The sequence below is a fragment of the Rhyacophila brunnea genome, unplaced genomic scaffold (assembly GCF_057557595.1).
Source record: "Rhyacophila brunnea isolate RB1 unplaced genomic scaffold, BYU_Rbru_1.0 scaffold_6, whole genome shotgun sequence".
NCBI classification, from domain to species: domain Eukaryota; kingdom Metazoa; phylum Arthropoda; class Insecta; order Trichoptera; family Rhyacophilidae; genus Rhyacophila; species Rhyacophila brunnea.
Genome location: NW_028233276.1, coordinates 8,201,608 through 8,220,374, shown reverse-complemented (window position 1 = coordinate 8,220,374; position 18,767 = coordinate 8,201,608). Strand labels below are relative to the sequence as shown.

At 31.5% G+C, this 18,767-nt stretch overlaps 1 protein-coding gene across 1 annotated transcript in view; it reads right to left on the bottom strand.

The window, feature by feature from the left end:
- Syt7 (Synaptotagmin 7) overlaps positions 1 to 18,767 on the bottom strand; it is a 767,213-nt gene that overhangs the window by 665,910 nt on the left and 82,536 nt on the right. The window contains exon 3 of the mRNA XM_085956767.1: positions 5,889 to 6,061. Coding sequence (XP_085812893.1) covers positions 5,889 to 6,061 — 173 coding nt within the window. The remainder of the gene's footprint in view (positions 1 to 5,888; positions 6,062 to 18,767) is intronic.

Genomic DNA, 18,767 nt, shown 5'->3' with positions numbered 1-18,767 from the left:
AGATGGTTGAAATGTGGTTTGGTGACTTTTGCTTGTTAATAATCTGGACCAAAGCAATCTTATTATGACAAGTTAAAGGAATTATTCTTGTTTAGTTATTCTTGCCTGTTTCAGACAAGTATTAGAAATTTTCAAATGACAAATCAGTAAGTCACCATACGTAGTTTAGCAACTTTTACTTCTATATTTATAACGAAGGATTTATTTTTTATAGTGTCAATAATGTCTATCTGCTTATAATGACTTATGCTTATTAAGATTTTATCGAAAGTCATTCAGTGACAAACAAATAAATCTGATTTAAGCAACATTTTACTAACTAATGTACAGTGGTGACTTTTGCATCTTAAAGAACATAATTTTACGCTTCGGGTGACATACTCAACTCAAAACTGCCTTTTTGAAGGTTTGTGACTTTTGTCTGAACGGTGACTATATATAAACTACAAAAATGGGTAAAACAAAGAGCACTGACAACTATTAAAAGGACTACAGATTTTTATCAACAAAATGCCTGGACGACATAACATAATGTAATACTAAAATAAATTGATAGATTCAAGTGAGAATCAGCAGGAAATATTTAAAAAAAAGGCAAAATAAATAGATGCATTGAAAAGAAGTCAGATCATCAGTCAATAAAATGAGTGAATGCCATCAAAGAATATAATATGAGATTTACTGACAGTGATAGCCGTTTATATTAAAATGACGTGTTGAGAGATTCTAGTGAGAATAATATGCAAGATAGTTTTCATGAATTCTAGATGAATGTAAGCTGAATGTAAATTAAAAAGAAAATTACGTAAAATTAAAAGATCTAAAAATCGTTTACCAACTAAATACCTTAGTGGTAGACATCAAAGAATTTTCTGGGACACATAAATATCAAAAGCATAGTACTGGAATGAGTGGAAAAGATGTCTATGTCTGGCAATAGGCTGAAATGACGATGATCACGATAAAGAAATTGATTTATACCTTGCGCATTGAGTAGATACATAGGCTGAAAGCAAAACTGTTTTCACGTCTGTTTACGTGTTGTAAGGGTTTTACCATTTCTTGTTGGCTTAAATGAATCGGCCTAAAAGTTTTTGCGGGATCTCTCTAATGAGCGTTGTGTAAATGGATGTAATTTAATATTCAAACTATTTCCTAATGTGGCTTAAAACATTTTGCAAATTAATAGTTTTATCCGTAATTTTAACCATTAATATAATTTATAGATATTAGATGGTAAACATTTCTAAAATAGTATAACGTGTTAAAATAATTTTTAATTTCAATAGTTTGCTTCTTTTGATTAATGTCAGTCATTATTTGTATAACCATGTATATCTGTAGGTAAAATACCAAATATATTTTTAATTAATAATTGTAATAATATGTTGACTGGCTTTAACTATCTACTTAATGGAGAGTTTGATCAATTTATGTATATATTAGGTATATGAGTTTTATTTTAAATATATTTGTATTTTGCACAACTTTTTACCAGTTAATTTTATTAGTATTATACCTACATAAACACCCATTGTGATGAAAATTAAAAAAAAGCAATTATCTCGACATAATTTTATCGCATGTATCATTAAAAACTATTCAAAACGGTGGTAACATGTATTAAAGTTTACAATAATAATTTATTTTTAAAGGAAAATCAAGCAATTTTTGAATTTTTTTGTTTTTGATTATATTTTATTTAAAAATGAATGATTTTCAAACTAAAAATAGCATTTTTATAACGATACAATAATATAAATAAATCAACCATGTTCAAATCTAGGAAACTCATAAAGAAAGTTTTTAAAAACTCAATTGTATTATTGGTAATAAATTCAAAATAAATATGGATTATATTTTTTTTAAATATTAAATATCCTCACAATAAAAATATATTTTTTTTCAAAATTTTTCATGTTTATTATAAAATGCATACATATTCAATGTTTTTATAAAAAAAATCTCTACTATTTTAATATTAATGAATATCAATTTTTGGTGAGATATGTGAAACAATGAATGCTATATTAAATATCCAAATAAATTTATAAAGACTGAAATCGGTTTTTTTTTGGGTTTAAAAAAATATTATTAATGTTAGTATAAACGTTTCTGAGCCTTAAAAATACAATAGGGATATTTCATTGTCATATTGTGTTCAAACATGTATATAATTATTTTATATTAATCCTTGTGACGATGTATTTTTTAAATCGGTTGATAATTTTGTCTAAGGCAGTCGTAACCCTTTTTCATTCTAATTGAATTACGTTATTTTATTAAATTGGTTTATTGTTGTGATAGTACACATTGTTTAGTAAATTCAGAAACCTGAAAAGTAAACTTTAAAATGTTTGTAAATTTTTGTAATGTAAATATAAACAAAGGAAAACTATTAATAATTTATAAACAAATATATGTACGAATTACAAACCTCTCGTTCACTTTCTTTAACATATCAAACATTGCGAATACACTTTTATAATTCACTTGAAACTTTTAAATATTGCGTTAACCGCGAAAAATTGCATCCCTCTATTGCGAGACTCTGACACGACTTTTAATTATTTCATACCGATGGAAAAAATGTAACATTAACACTTAATAATAAAAACCGCGAAATCGCGACGTAAAACTCGCAGAAAATTAAATATTTTGAAGAGGATTACAGGATGAACACGCGCGCCGGGCAAAAATACTGCAGAATGGTGTTACGTCACAAAATTACCTAACAACGTAGATGGGTTAGTAGCGAACTGCCTTACCGACAGTGAGAAGCTATTTTCAAATACCCCCAAATTTTCTCCACCCATCTATACAGCTGACTAGCCGCCATAGAATACAGACAGACCCTTCTAAATAAAGGTGCGATATCGACCAGTTATTTTAAGTATTTAAAAGTCATATAGATTACAACTGTTGTGATATTTCTGAGTGCTTTGGTGTATTATCATTGAACAACGTAGTACTACGTCTTTGTATTTACGTTATAATTTATGTTTCCCACGTTAGGTACGTGATTGTAAACTTTTTGAAACTTAACTTTATCATAAGTAATACATTTATTTTATTCAAGTACACTGTTTTACTTTATTTACCTAATTTAATAAAATACAACAAATATGTTTTATTATAAAAACAATATCTTTTAAAAATACTTAATTAAATTACATACATATTTTTTAATAATAATTTTTATTCTTCAACTTTTTTTAAAATTAAATAATAGTCGAAATTGAGTCATCATCATCATCATCATCAGCCTGAATCTATCCACTGCTGGATGAAGGCCTCTTCAAGTTGCTTCCACTTCTCTCGGTCCTGTGCATTGCGTTGCCACGTACTTCCGCAGAACTTTATCATTTCATCGATCCAGCGGCCTCTAGGTCTACCTTGTGGACGTTTTGTACTTCTTGGATACCACTGGATGACTAGATTAATTGTCCAACGATTGTCTCTTCTTCGAGCTATGTGTCCAGCCCATCTCCATTTAAGGCTTTAGTAATAAGTAATAAATAATATATTATGAAAGAATTAAAATCCATGTTTTCCTATTCATTTAGAAATTTTTATCCATGAATAAAGTCATTATTCTATTCAATTACATGTTTACAGAAAAAATTAAGCGAAACTTATATTTACTCAATAATTATAAAATTATTGTTTTGCAACGTTTACCGAGATTGTGTAACAATAATTATTTTGATAGTTATAGGTAAATTTAAATATTTGAAATAAAGATTTCAATAAATTTGTGTCAAAACCTTCAACAATAATACGAATAGTACTTGTATATAATAATTTAATTACAGCTATTTAGTTGAAGTGGTGATATATATTAGTTTTAGCGGAGTCTGATTGTTAACTCATTTTAGAAAATATTTTTATTATGTTTTATATATTTTTAAAAAAAAAATGTAAATTTTTAAATCGGAGTTAAAGTCAATTCTTACTTGAAATATTGTTTACAATTTTTTTATTGTTACGCCAAAAACAAAAATAATATTAATAATAATTGATAATTACAGACGTACATAATGGTACGCTTACATCTGACACTTATACCGTTATACTTATTTTATGTGTCTGACATAAAAATTCACTTACTGTTTACACCTGCATGGATCTGACATAAAATGCTCGTATACTTCTCGTTGAAATAAAGTCTCGACACTTTATTCAATGGCAACATTTGGAATAATTATATGCGGTGCTTACATATGGTATTGTAACTTATTCGGACACTTATTTCGTATACTTCTCAAAAACGTTATGTCAGTTGTCAATATGGGAATGTTAAAAAAGAAAGCAGCAAGTGTTATTATTTTCTATCTTTCTATAAATCTTTTGGCAACAAAAAGGAGGAAAAAATGGTCTAGATGGATGCGGGAATGGATTCAGCGACGAGAAGAACTAGGTGCCATCCGTTTAATGTCAGAGTTTAAAATCGAAGATCCAACTCAATTTGTGAACTTTAGTTTGCAAGATTGGACCTTTTGCCAAAAAACAAGACACACAATTCAGAAATACGTAGAAGAATGATTAACAGTAACATTGCGATATCTAGCACTTGATCGTCATTGCATATTCAATATAATATTATCGTACCTAATACGAGTGCAGGTGTGGGCCAAAATGAATTAGGTAATACCATTTGAAGCGCATTTTTTCTTCACAGAGTGCATCAGAATTAATCGTATGTGCCGAGAACAAGCGATATTTTATTTTCGAACAAAATCCATAGAACACGGCACATCCGATTTATTTCTCATTGTCTATGATTTTTGACAGATCGCTACAGTACATTTATTAACGTAAACGTTGGGCATACATTCATGGTGTACCTATGATAATTGATTGTCCGTTGTTTTAGAAATATACATATGCAATTCACTAGGTACCTGTCAAACTACGAATAATGTGTCAGGTACTTGACATAAAAGTAGACGGTGGTCCAACTTCGGTGATATATCGCTCCAAGTTCGAACTTGTCGAATACGCGGTGTTTACATTTGCGTATATAAGTAGATTGAATAAGTGGTAGGTGAGAGTCGACACACGCAAAATAAGTGGCAGATACAAATATACGTACTGTTTACACTTAAGTGAATATGGTGTCATACATAAATATGACGATATTAGTGTCAAATGTAAACGTACCATAAAAAACTAATATATAACGAATATTATTTGAAATACAAGGATATTGCTTAATTTCAGCTGCAAAGGTGTAATTGATAAAATGAGTTATGTCTACGACACGCGTTTTTCTCACTATTTTCTCACTAAATGAAATCAAATAAATCACGAATCTCCTACCAACAAGTAAACGCTAAGTACATCACAAAAAAAAAATGAAAAGAAATATGTCAATATATAACATGGTTATATATAAGGTTATGCAACGTGGCACGGAAAGTTGCATTTTGGGTATAACGTGGAAAGATCGCAAAAGAAACCAATGGTTAAGGAAGCAGACAAGAGTACGCGATCTTAAGAGCAGATGACTTATCGCTTGGCGTGTGGAAATTTTCTGGATAAATGCCGTCATACATTGGTATTCAAAAGGCAATAAACGTCTAAAGGATGTCCAAAAATCTGTTAGATAGCCGAATTTATGTAGTTCAGTGGATGTACGTGGCTGTGAAGAATTTTGTACAGAGAAGAGTGGTTGGAGCTGGTAGATGCCTACATACAGCAGTTATGCATATATAAAAATCTAATATGATGTATAATAGATTCCGCTTTTACTATTTAGTTTGTATTTTTTTTTTATTTACTAGTTTCCAGTAATATCAGAGTAAAAAAATAGTGTCAAATATATACTTTAATATTAATATGAAAACGATGTTATATTTTTTTACATAATAGAAACTGCAACTCACCTAATGCCACATCCGTTGGACTCGTCTGTGTCTTCCTGATCATGGAGCACTCCTCGCTTCCTCTTGGCGGCCTTCGCACGCCTAATAAAGAAGAAAGCACCAGCCGCGAGCGCCAGGAGTACGAGGGCGCCCAAAACACAGCCCAGTACCACGTCACGGCGCTGCATGACGCCCTGTGAAAATATGAAGAAAACCAAGGTTAAGTACGACTAGTTCAAGTACAAGTAGAACAATATTATTTGGCTAGAAAAAATGCAACATTAAATAATATTAAATATGTAATATATATTATTTCTTTGTAATAAAGAGTAGTTGACAATCCGTTGAAAATGCAAAAAAGATAGAATGAAATGTGGTCACCTATATAAGAATATATAAATATCGTTGTTTTATATATTGGTCTATGAAAAATAAAAAAACACTAGGTGTATACTGATTGTTTATTGGAGCAGTCTTTATATAATAGAATAACGTCATATCTGAGGAATTTAGGTAAATAATAATATGTTAAAAGTCGGTTATTTTCATATAAGTCCACAATTTTACTAAGTTTTCTCTACAATTTCCCGTATGGTGAATCCAAACATTTAAAATAATGATAGTAATTTAAGGTTACTTTTGGAAAACTTGTCATTGCTGTTTTTTTTAGGTTACAGGAGTAAATTAATGTTTCAAATTTATTTTAATTAAGATGAAGCCTTTACTGAGCCGTTTTTAAAGAGGCACCTAGCGGAAAAATACGAAGCTTGGAATTTGAGATTTTTTTTTGATAATTTACAATTTCAACTAGAAACCCTTTTTATTTATATCAAATCAAGCTTCAATATTAAGAACATACATAAATAAAATGTGATATAAATAAAAAGGATTTCAAGTTATACACATTTATATTGTTTATAAAAATCGATGTTTTTAAAATAGATATAAAAAATATTAAAACTATGAATTAGTCAAAAATCTCTTAGGTGATGCTTAGATAACTTAATGAACTAAATTTTAATAACAAATATGACCATAAAATATATATATAATAATAGGGTGCGGTCCGATTCAACAAATTCACATTTTATTACATTTTTCACAATTGTAATCTTTGACTTAAAATAAAAAATATTTTTTTAATGTTTTAGATACATATTTATTAATTAATATAGTTGAAATTGATAATTATCAAAAAAAAATCTCAAATTGCAAGCTTCGTATTTTTCCGCTAGGTGCCTCTTTAAAAAATGCTCAGTAAAGGCTTCACCTTCAGAATATCAGAATTGATTGTTGAAATGAATCTTTTTGTATAGAGATAGAGTTTATCTATAATTTATGAAAATCGTTGCAAGAATACCATTATAACAACTAATCATTTATAATATAATATTTCTTTAGTGGTATTAACTGTCAATTCCTGGTAGAAATACAATGTATTATAAGTACCTAGTTATTAAATATTAAGTTTTATTTTATTATTAATATTTTTTTTAATTTTTCATACAAACATGACACTTGCGTGAACCTGAAACTGTCCCCAGTATTGTTTATGGTGAATTACAGAACTATCTAACTGAAAGTGGATACAATATCTGCAGTTTTGGTCTTATCATAAAGTCTGATTGTGATAATTTTTAAATTGTATAATTTCACCTAATTTTTAGATCGGTAGAAGGAAAAATATGATACGTACAATAAAATTATAACTTTTATTAAATTATTGAGAAGAAACTTAACGATTATAATATATTACCTTTTGTGACATTTGAGACAATACTGTGAGCTTTTGGTTCTTGATATTATATTGGAGACATTTCAAAGGTATCGGTAATAATCTCTGCAATAAGTCCAAAATGTCGAAAGCGAAAGTGAAAGACAAAACGTTTGGTGTCAATTCAAAAATTCAATTCATAAATATAGCCTTGCGAGAAAATATATAATTATTTACCTACTAACAATGTTTATAATAACGTATTGATACTTTGATTTCCTTTTGGTATTTAATAGACAATTCGATGTTATGAAATTCTTTGCATTATCTACTAACACTGACATCTTTTTGCAATATATTATATAGTAATTAGTTTGTCACTTAATCATTCAATCATCAGTCTGTCCTTTTGATGGTCACATCTGTTATTGCAATCTAGTTTTGACAAGGGACAATTACTTATCACATAGCAAATTTGCAGCGTCATACGGCGAAAGACAAGGCCCTTTTATCAGCTAGACTTGACCAAAGTTACAATATTAATAGTAAAACTAGGAACCTTGCGTTGTATAGCTTTGAAAGTTGTTTCACGTTCATGATATCATATTCATCAGCCCAGATCAATCCAGATGAAGGCATTTCCATTCATCTCGGTTACTTGCGTTGCATTTCTAGGTACTTTTTCAAAACTATCTCATTGATTTACTAACTCGGATGTGTCTCGATGATGTCTTGCATACCGACCTTGATTAAGAATACGTTAAAGTGCCCACCACCACCCGTCATATATGCACAACCGTGGATATGCACGGCCGCTTTCTATGACGCTTTAAATGTGTCTGAAAGAAGTGATTTTAAGAGCTCATTCCGTTCATTTCGAAGAAAGTTAAGAAATAAAATGTTTGTTTTTGGGACTGGCTCTGCTGTCCGCTGACGTTAAGCGCTTTGTGTACCCGCATACTGAGTGTCACAAATTGAAATGGATGAGTCTACAGAAGAGTCGGGACTATCCCGCTCTCCATACGACGCTGCAAATTTATCAAATGCCGCAAAGTTGGCCTCGGTTGCTACCAGATCTCCATGAACAATTGGGCCCGTGTGAGGACGGACCCTGGCAAACAGCTCTGCTTAAGGTATATCGAGCGATTGTCCCTTTTTGAATAGGCGTATGTCGCCTATATACCAATTAATATAATGCGCAAAACACGCATAACACCGCATACCGCTCCCTGTGTATTAATACAATTAATTAGTGTTTTCTTCTTACGCGCTACGCATAGCAAACACAGTTCTATATCACAATGTGCTAGTCTTAGTTTCCTTCTGGAAAGACCTCTCTGTATTACGATATATATATTAAACAAATTTATCTTACAATACAATATAATAATATATTGGAATAGGACTTTCTGATATGTTTATTTATATCTTTGTTCACAATCGAGGGCTTCTTTTGCTAATCACTTAATTTAAATTTATTCATGATAGTTTTTTCAATTCCTCAGAACTTACATTATTGAAATATTAATATTTGTTGTATGCAGCCTTATGTCATAAATACGATATTTATGTTTTTTGAGAGGCTAGGTCAATTTAATTTATTTATTGTTGAACAAGTATTTTTTGTCATTTAATTATTGTCCATATCTTTAATAAATAATATTTGTGTGTATCTATTGTTGTATATTTTGTATCATTCGATGATTTCCCTTTGACACAGACGAAGCTGGTTTCTATTATTATTAAATTATGTAGAACAATAACAACACAATAATTGTGTTCTGTTTTAATTAATACAATCTATTTTACCAAGAAATTACTGTTAAATAAAAAAGATATCTCTGTATTATTAACAGAACATGTTCTTTGTCCATATTAAGTATGATTAAAGTAAAAACGCAATGGTTAGTATTTTACATTTTAGACATAATATTAGTGAGTTTGAAGACATTATTCTGGTAGCTATAAGTGTGTTCTAGTTTAACTTTAATCAGTGAATAATCTCATCAAACTTTCATATACCTATATACAAAAATGTAGTGGTCAATGATCTCGGGCTTTATTAGCATTATTTTGACAGTGTAAGAATTAGCATATGCCACACGCGTGATATCAAAGTGCAATAATGCAGAGGCCAGCATATTTCTCGATAGAAAACATTATCAGCAAAGACTATTCATGCATATAATTAGCAGGCCATAGTGGATTAGTTTCTCAGTCAAAATTTCTATTAATATCAATCATAATTTCCATCCGATCAGTAATTTTTGTGCCAGTCGCGCCGCTTAGCATTCGATTCCATCGAGTTCGGACCTCGAAATATTATTTCAATTTTTCAATTTCAATTTTTTTTTTTAAACATATTGTGGACATTACAAATTATAGGTTTAAGACGTTCACAACATGACATTTAGAAACAAAGATATATAAATATAACAGTATTATATAAAAAAAGAGATATATCAGTAGATGAATTAGATAGGTACAAGGAAGTACACCGGATGAGTTAAGCAGACCCTATTTTAAGAATTTATAAAACAACATCCACCTAAACTCATTCTCACGTAGGTGGAATATATCAACACCCGAAGCAATTTCGTTGAACATAGTTATCATTATCCCAATTGGCATTACCAGTGGCAGGTTGGTTCTGCACCTTGGGAGAATAAACAACTGATGGTCTCTATTTATAAGATAGTTATCAGGGACACACAGGTCAACACATTATCATAAGTATTGTAACATAACGCTCTTGTAACATACTCTTATACCGACTGTTTACGCTGCAAATAAAACTCGCTCCTGCATCCGTGAGCCACCACCACCAAATCTCGACTGATCATCTCTTTTTCTGACGACTCTTCATCAATCTACACCTCCTGGTCATCCCCAAACACAGCGGTCACGTCCAACTACGACGTGACCCACAAAACAAATATTTATTTTCCCAGGTAGACGTATCTTTACACCTATTTGAACAGAGTATTGATAATAAGGTAATTTATTCGGTAATTATATTTTTCATTGATATGTTTATTATTTATGAGCCTAATTGTCTACTAAATTTAGCTAGTTCTCGAATTACGCTTTAAAGGAAATTCCAAGTACTCTACAAAGACAATACATCCTAAAATATAGTAATACATGGCGCGTGGTGAAGAGAAAATCAAGCCAATTATTCACGAATAGAAACAAGATTGTATATTGTACACATTTCTTGTATAAACATACACATTGTTTAGATTAAAAGCGATATCAGAAACCTTTAACCCAAGCCGTGAATTATTATACTAAGACCTTCCCAATCCTTATTTGTCATCCTAGGCTTAAATACAATTTCTATGTACATACATAAACAATAGAGGTTGTTAATATTACGAAAACTGACACGAATGAAATTAACTAATGCAATAAATAAATATTTTTATAGTCATCGTTATAGTTTGCTTTACCCCAGTAATTAACTATTAAAATGTTATAGTTAATAAACACATGCTGGAATAATAATTGCAACCAATAATAATTTTATTTAGCAATTCCTAACTCAAATATTTAACATCATTTTTAGATGACGCTACCTGAGAGCAACAGTAATATAAAGTCAACAATACTAGTATTAAGATAATTAAGCTTCAATGTTTGTTTTAAACTTTGAACAAATAAAATCGATAACCATAATATGTTTATTTTGTTTATTCTGCGATTTATAATTATTAATAGTTGATAATAGTGAGATTTTTTGTATATTAACAGCAGGTTATTTCAGTTTTCCTACTGTTTCTTTGAAGTTACATGACAATATTTAATAAATACTACATTGATATATAGCGTCGTGGGTCCCAGGTTCGAATCCTGGGTCTGGGTGTACTTACACATTATGTTTTTCAATTTGTCTATCAGTCAAAGTAATATGTACCTAATAGGTTGAGCAAGTAACTGACATCCATTTCTCGTAAAAACAAAATCTGTTAATACAAACCTTTACTCTGTGGAGGCCCATATGATCCTATTAGGATCGGACATGGTCGAAAAAAAAAGAAAGAGTTTTTTTTTTTTAATTTGTGATTTATCAGCATGGAAGAATATTATTCAATTTTTTGGTCCCATGCCGAGTTCTAAAAACATATCATTAAATTAATTAAAATTAAGTGTGAATTAAATTACGTTAGTTTGTTTTTGAACCTGCTATATATGCATAATATGAAGTTTTGTTTATTATCAAAAGCAAATACTTTTTTCTTGGCGATTATTTAGTGTTCATGTTAAAAACTGCATTGGTGAAGACAAATTGTTACCTTGACCAATAAATAAATAATTTGATTCGAGAATATGCTTACCACAAAATGTTATATTTAATTGTGTGTTTATTTAAATGATAATATGATAATATAAATGAACAATATACGATATGCCAATGATGCTGTGCTAATTGCTGATAGTTTAAAGAGTTTACATCAACTGGTAGAAAAGGTTAATGAGGTCAGTAATTCTTATGGTTTAAAAATGAACCTCAAGAAGTAGTATCAAAAACAGCGACACCAGACACCAACACAAATTTTGTCAGTAACAGCAAACCAATCTAACGTGTGACCCATTATAAATATTTAGGTACATGGGTCAACGAGAAATGGGACCAGTCTCAGGAAATAAAAACTAGAATTGAAATCGCAAGGAGCGCCTTTCTCAAAATGAGACGCCTCCTTAGCAATCGAGATCTTAACATAGGTCTGAGACTGCGTATAGTACGTTGTTATGTGCTCTCAATTCTTTTCTATAGTATGGAAGTATGGACGCTAAACCAAGAGATGTCACGGAGACTTGAAGCTTTCGAGATGTGGCTGTATAGACGCATCCTCAAAATTCCTTGGACTGACCGTGTGACAAATTTTGAAGTTCTCAATCGAATAGGGAAGGACCGAGAAATTCTACGTAGTATCAAAACCAGGTAACTACAATACCTCGGCCACATTATGAGAGGACAAAAATACAGCATTCCCCAACTTGTGATTCAAGGAAAGATCAATGGGAAGCGTAGCAGAGGACGGCGCCGCATTTCGTGGCTTAATAACCTCCGTGATTGGTAAGAGTGCAACTCCACCAAACTGTTCCGGGAAGCAGACGACAAAGATAAGATCGCCTTGATGGTGGCCGACCTCCGCTAGGGGATGGCACAATAAGAAGAAGATTTAAATGATGGAATGATGCCAGCTAATTTTATGGTTTTATAGTAATATCACGATTATTCAAGCCTACTCCAAGCTTTCAAAATTTAAACAAACACACTGATGGCATTATCAATAATATTAAACAATGTAAGGGTGAGGCAATAATTATAGACGAGCTAATGTCATACCAAAAAATAAAACTGTATGTTTGCAACGTGTTAATTGTGTAGTAATAATAGTCAAATACAGCATCTGATGACGGTCTTATGTTGTATTATTATAATTCAACTTTTCAGTTGATACTTATGTGTTTGATCATGAAAATATTTAATATAGAAATTTTAATTAAATCATAGTCAAATATATATAAATTGATGTGAATAAAATTGACTATTACAGAATAAATAAATGCTACATTATTCAATAATGTTAATCGGTAAAACACTGAAGATAAAATACAATTAAAGTACGTCTTGTAAGTATGACTGTCTAAGTGTGAATTTTTTCGATTATCTATCGCTTGGCTCTGTTCAACAGGTACTCTTCACCACTGCTCGTATCCGCTCTAATTTCATGAAAAAAATCCCCTCAAATTTGTCTAACCAACTTTACTAATCATAAACTTTTACTGAATCTCTATAAAATTGAGTACTTAGCCAATCTTAGAAATAATCTACTTAAATTTGTTAAGGGGGTGTCATTAGTGAAGAAAAATTTGTGTCCGTTATCGTTTCGAATCGATAAATGTTAGGTCTTTTCGCTTGATACTTTAGATAACTAATAGGAAGGAAGAAGACCTTGTCAAGCTTTATTTATAAATGTTCCAAAAATTTTCTTATTCAAATACTTGTTTGTAAATATTTAAAATAAACTTTCAACAATTACAAACCAGCCAAAAGCAAATAGTTAAACAGAAACATTTAAAACAATTGGTATATTATGTAGTTTACTTTTATTTTTATACTATAAAATACTCTTAACAAAGTTTCGTTTGTTTTTGTAATAAAAAGGCCGCCATTAGTCCGCCAGTTATATTATATTTTACTTACACATCAGTGCCTAAAAAGGATTACTTAAGTATTAATTATTAAAATTCTAATTGTTTTAATTTTTATTTATTCCATATAAGTCTAATTTTGAGATTAGTGTTTAGCCTATCTGCGTCATTATTTTCTATATACAATCACCAATGATAAATACACACTGACAAAGAATACAGTTAATTCTCTATTGATATAATAAGTACATTAATACAATACAACTTAATGTAAAAACCTTATTACCTACTTAGTAAAAGATCAAGTAGTATAAAATCAAATTTAGGATATAACTGTAAAATGAAATAGTGTTTCCAAAAACCCGTCGCAGATACAATAAATACTAACAAATAATACATTCAGTAATAGTTTTAAATTCTCACTACTCATAAACAATAGAACTAATGTATTGGAAATTTAATAAAAATAGCTAATGTGACAATTTACTAAACCTACTGAATAAAAACTATTTATTTTGTTTAACAATTATTGAAAAACACAAAATTTGAAAATGTAACATTCTATATTATATTGAACATACATAATTTGAAAAAATCTTATGCATATACCCACTAGAAAAAATAATACGACACGCGATGGGATTTGAACCTGTAACCGCTGTATTTGCGCCAGTATGCTTTTACAATTAAACTACGGGCATTTTACTCAATTACGACGAATTTAACTAGTAGTTCTTACAAGAAATGCTTATCAAATTTCGTATATAATGTTTTGATGAGATGTTTTCAAATTATGTATGTTCAAAAAGGAAATAAACAATGTTAAGGTGTAATCTAATAAACGACGAAGTACAAAATTAATATCAATTAGAATTTTAATTCAAATTTTATCAAGTAGGGTATACGTTTTATAACTGCACTTTTTTGCACTTTTTACTACACCGATACGCCTCTTTGACTGGTTACCTAGTATAAAATTAGATTAAATGATTTTCACTTGTAGTAATATATTATGTAGTAATAAATAAAAAAAATAATATATGTAAAAAATGTATTTTTAGAAATTACATAATTTTCAACCAAGAGCTGGAGTGCAAAGTTATGAAGCGCATACTCTACCTTTGGTTGATAGTATTAATTTTATTAAATGTTAGAATAGCTAAAATAAATAAGGCAATTTATACCAAAATTGAGATAGCGTAGCGTTTCAAATGAAATCATAGTATTTATCGTATTATTATTAAAGCTTACAAAATAATATGTATTATTCTGTCAGGTGTAATATAATATACTACATTTAATATAAAAACACACACTGGAGTTGAATCTCGTTCGTTTTTATTTTATTTTTCAGAGCCACGGGGGCATTTTTGTAACACATTAGACCTTTTAAAGGGTATCGGGTATTGACAATTGTATAATAAAATTTTCTACATATTTGTACTTTGGTTTTTGGCACTTATGTGCTTTATTTATTTCAAGTGTACGTTTTCTTTTACAAATAAAGCCAGGAAATTAAATTTAAAAAAGCTTCGGTTGCTTTACATAATTATGTTTGTTTTTTTAGAATGGATGATCCTCTATAAGTGCTGTATTTTTATATCTAAATTTTTGTAAAAAAAAATTATCACTACTTATATACCTTCAAATATATATATATTTTCAATTCAACATTAAATATTCTTTTATTTGGACTATTATTGAATTTATGGATCAAATTTTTCATTTTTCATACCTAAAAAATAAGTCAAATACAAGAAAATACTATATTATACCAATGCAGTGTATATAGTATTATAAATTATAAAATATAATATTATTAATGCCTAAAATTGACGAACGGTGAAACGTGGATCATGATGTGATGACGTCAAAATTAATGTATATTAATTATCTATTTTATTTAAATGGTTTGTTATCTGTAGTATGTATCTTAAAATACTATAACAATCTAAATCTTCAAAAAAGAGATGGGGTTCTATTTTGCTTGTTGGATCATTTTTACAAATAAAATACGTAGTTTAAGTTAATCACTGTGATCGATTAATTATTTTATGTGGTTTTATCTGCATCTCTTATTTTTACATTTTCATGCCTTTTACTATTGAGGATCTAGTGACCCTTGCATTCTGCATTGAGAGACCTGTATCACTATTCACTTAGTCGTGCCATTATCATATAGGATACCTTTTTTCTTTTATAATAGTATGACTAATCTTTGAGACCTAATGCTAGTAGTGTAGTAGTAGTGCAATCATATTGTAATGGCATCAGTAAAAAATGGTATCAGTGAAAAAATGTTGAAATACTCAGGTTTTAAGAAATGGTGATATTTTTTTTTTTTTTTGTGATTTTACCGAGGCTTTGACTGCGACTCGCTGTCATATCGCCTCTTCTCTTCTAGAAGGGGATCCGTCGATCAGGTCCTCACTCCTATTCTGTTAAATAACTTTACAATTTTGCCTAGCTCTTCCGTCTAACCCACCGCCAGGACACCCTTCAATTCGTCGACATTCTCATAGATATCTGCAATTCGCAGCTGTACTCTGTGAACTTCATATTTGGGGCATTGCAGTGCTATATGTACAATGTCCTTTAAAACATGACATTGATCGCAGAGCTGCGATTCGCTTCTTCCCATGAGGACATCAAATCTTTTGCCCATAGTGTGCCCTGTTCTTAGCCTCAGTATTAACTTAAGCTCATTCCTCGTCAAAGAAGACTCTACCAACCAGGGCACCTCTCGTGGTGTTGGTAGAATCGACTTACTCCATTTCCCCTTTTCTAATGATGCCCTATGGTGAAAATCTATCCACATACTATAGCACATTTTCTTTATAGCCTCATTCCAGTCCAGTTTTTCTGGTATCCACTGATATGGTACCCCTGAATGGCCGGCTACCTTTGCCAGATCATCTGCCCTTTCATTTCCCTCAATGCCCATGTGCGATGGGATCCATTGAAGGCATAGATCTCCTCCTCTATTTTTCTTGGCGTCGATCTGGTCAAGGATGTGGTATGCTATGGTTTTACTGTTATGTGAGCGAGTTGCTGCGGCAAGATGTTGTAAAGCGCTTTTGGAGTCTGTTAAAATGACAGCGGATTGCGCCGAGAAATCATCGCTTAAAGTGTATTTAATTGCTTCGTTTATCGCGATGAGTTCCGCCGTCATTATTGGTATTGCTGGGTTTAGCTTCCAGCTCTTGTTTATACCTACTTCTGGTATCACAAGAGCTGCTCCTGCTCTATTCTGATCTTTGGATCCATCTGTATAAAGGTGGCTCCATCCTGCGTACCTCTCAGTCAGCATTTTTTCGACACGCTCTCTTCCTTTATCGGATACTATGCTCCGTTTTGGTTTGTCTATTCCTTTGACCTCTAGTTGGATAACAGAGCTGAGGTCGTAGGTACCAACTGGCCTCCTCAGCGAATACATACCTAGGCATTTTGTATTTAATACCTCCCAACTTTCTGTGGCTTTTAGGATTCCTACCAGTAGAGGGAGCTTTCTTTTCTCATAGTATGTATTGCTTTCAACAAGCTCGTATAGGAGTTTCACCTTTGCCAATATGGGGTTATCTATTATAGATTTCCACTTCATCCATGTCTTGGTAGCCAGTGCCCATCTCCTGACATTCAGTGGAGGTACGCTGAGTTCCGCTTGGAGCACGTGAATGGGTGTTGTCCTGATAAATCCTCCACATATTCTTAATGCTTTGGACTGGATGCGGTCTAGCCTCACCGAATTAGTTTCGGCAGCGGAGTGGTAAAACATGCTCCCGTAATCTAATCGGCTTCTAATGAGTGCCGTGTATAACCTTCTCATATGAATGGGGTGTACACCCCACCCACCTCCCGCCAGTACTTTGAGTATGTTCAGAGGTTGTGTCAGGCTATTCGCGCAATGACTAATATGATGCTTCCACGTTAGTCTATAGTCCAGATTCATACCTAAAAATTTATAAGTGTCTACTCTTTCTATTATAGTGCCGTCGATTTTTAAGTTAAGCTGGTTTTGTCTCTTGCCTCTGGCAAAAAGAACCACCTTAGTTTTGCTGGGAGCTACTTTGAGGCCTCGCGTTTCCAATAATAATTTCATTTCGTCAAGACTCTTCTGCATTAACTTTGACATTCATCTACTCTTTTTCCCGAACAAAAAAGTGCGAAATCATCTGCATATTGTACAATGTTGACCCTTGTTATTAACTTTAATATGTCAGTTGTAAGAATGTTGAATAGTAATGGGGATAGAAGGTCTCCTTGCGGAAGGCCTCTTGAGCATACCGTACTCTTCTTTTCATTATTAATGCACATGGTGATTTTTCTTTCATTTAAATACTGCTTAAGATATTTAATGATCTTCCCACCGATTCCCCATTCATTCAACACCCTTGACACTTCTTTCACATGCACATTATTATACGCATCCTGGATGTCCAGGAATGTTGTCAGGGTTACTTCGTTTTTGACCTGTGCTGCATTGATGTCTAGTACTAGGTTGCCTATGTTCTCCAGAGTCGACTTTTGCCTTCTGAATCCCGTAGTATTGTGATGAAATAGTTGTTTTTTCTCTGCAAACTATTCGATTCTTCTTGCAATCATCTGGTTGAACGTTTTGCACATGCATGATATGAGTGCAATTGGTCTGACTGACGACACTAGGGTAGGGTCTCGCCCTGGTTTTAAGATTGGGATAATCATCGTTTCCTTCCATTGCCTAGGGACTTTGCCGGTTTCCATGATTAAGTTGAATATCTCCACTAGTTTATTTTTTCCGATCTCTGGCAGCTGCGCGATCATGGAATATGAAACTTCGTCCATGCCGGGGGCAGTGTCTTTATTTTTGGTTACTGATCTTAGTTCCGCCACTGTAAGAATTTCATTCATTGTATCATTAGGATTATATGTTTCCTGTTCTGCGATTTCTTCCTTCGTTTCGTCACTTTTACTTGCTAGTTGTTGAAGGAGGAGTGACGCCATGCTTTCATCCAGTTGATTTTTGAATTTGTTTCCCGATTTGCCCT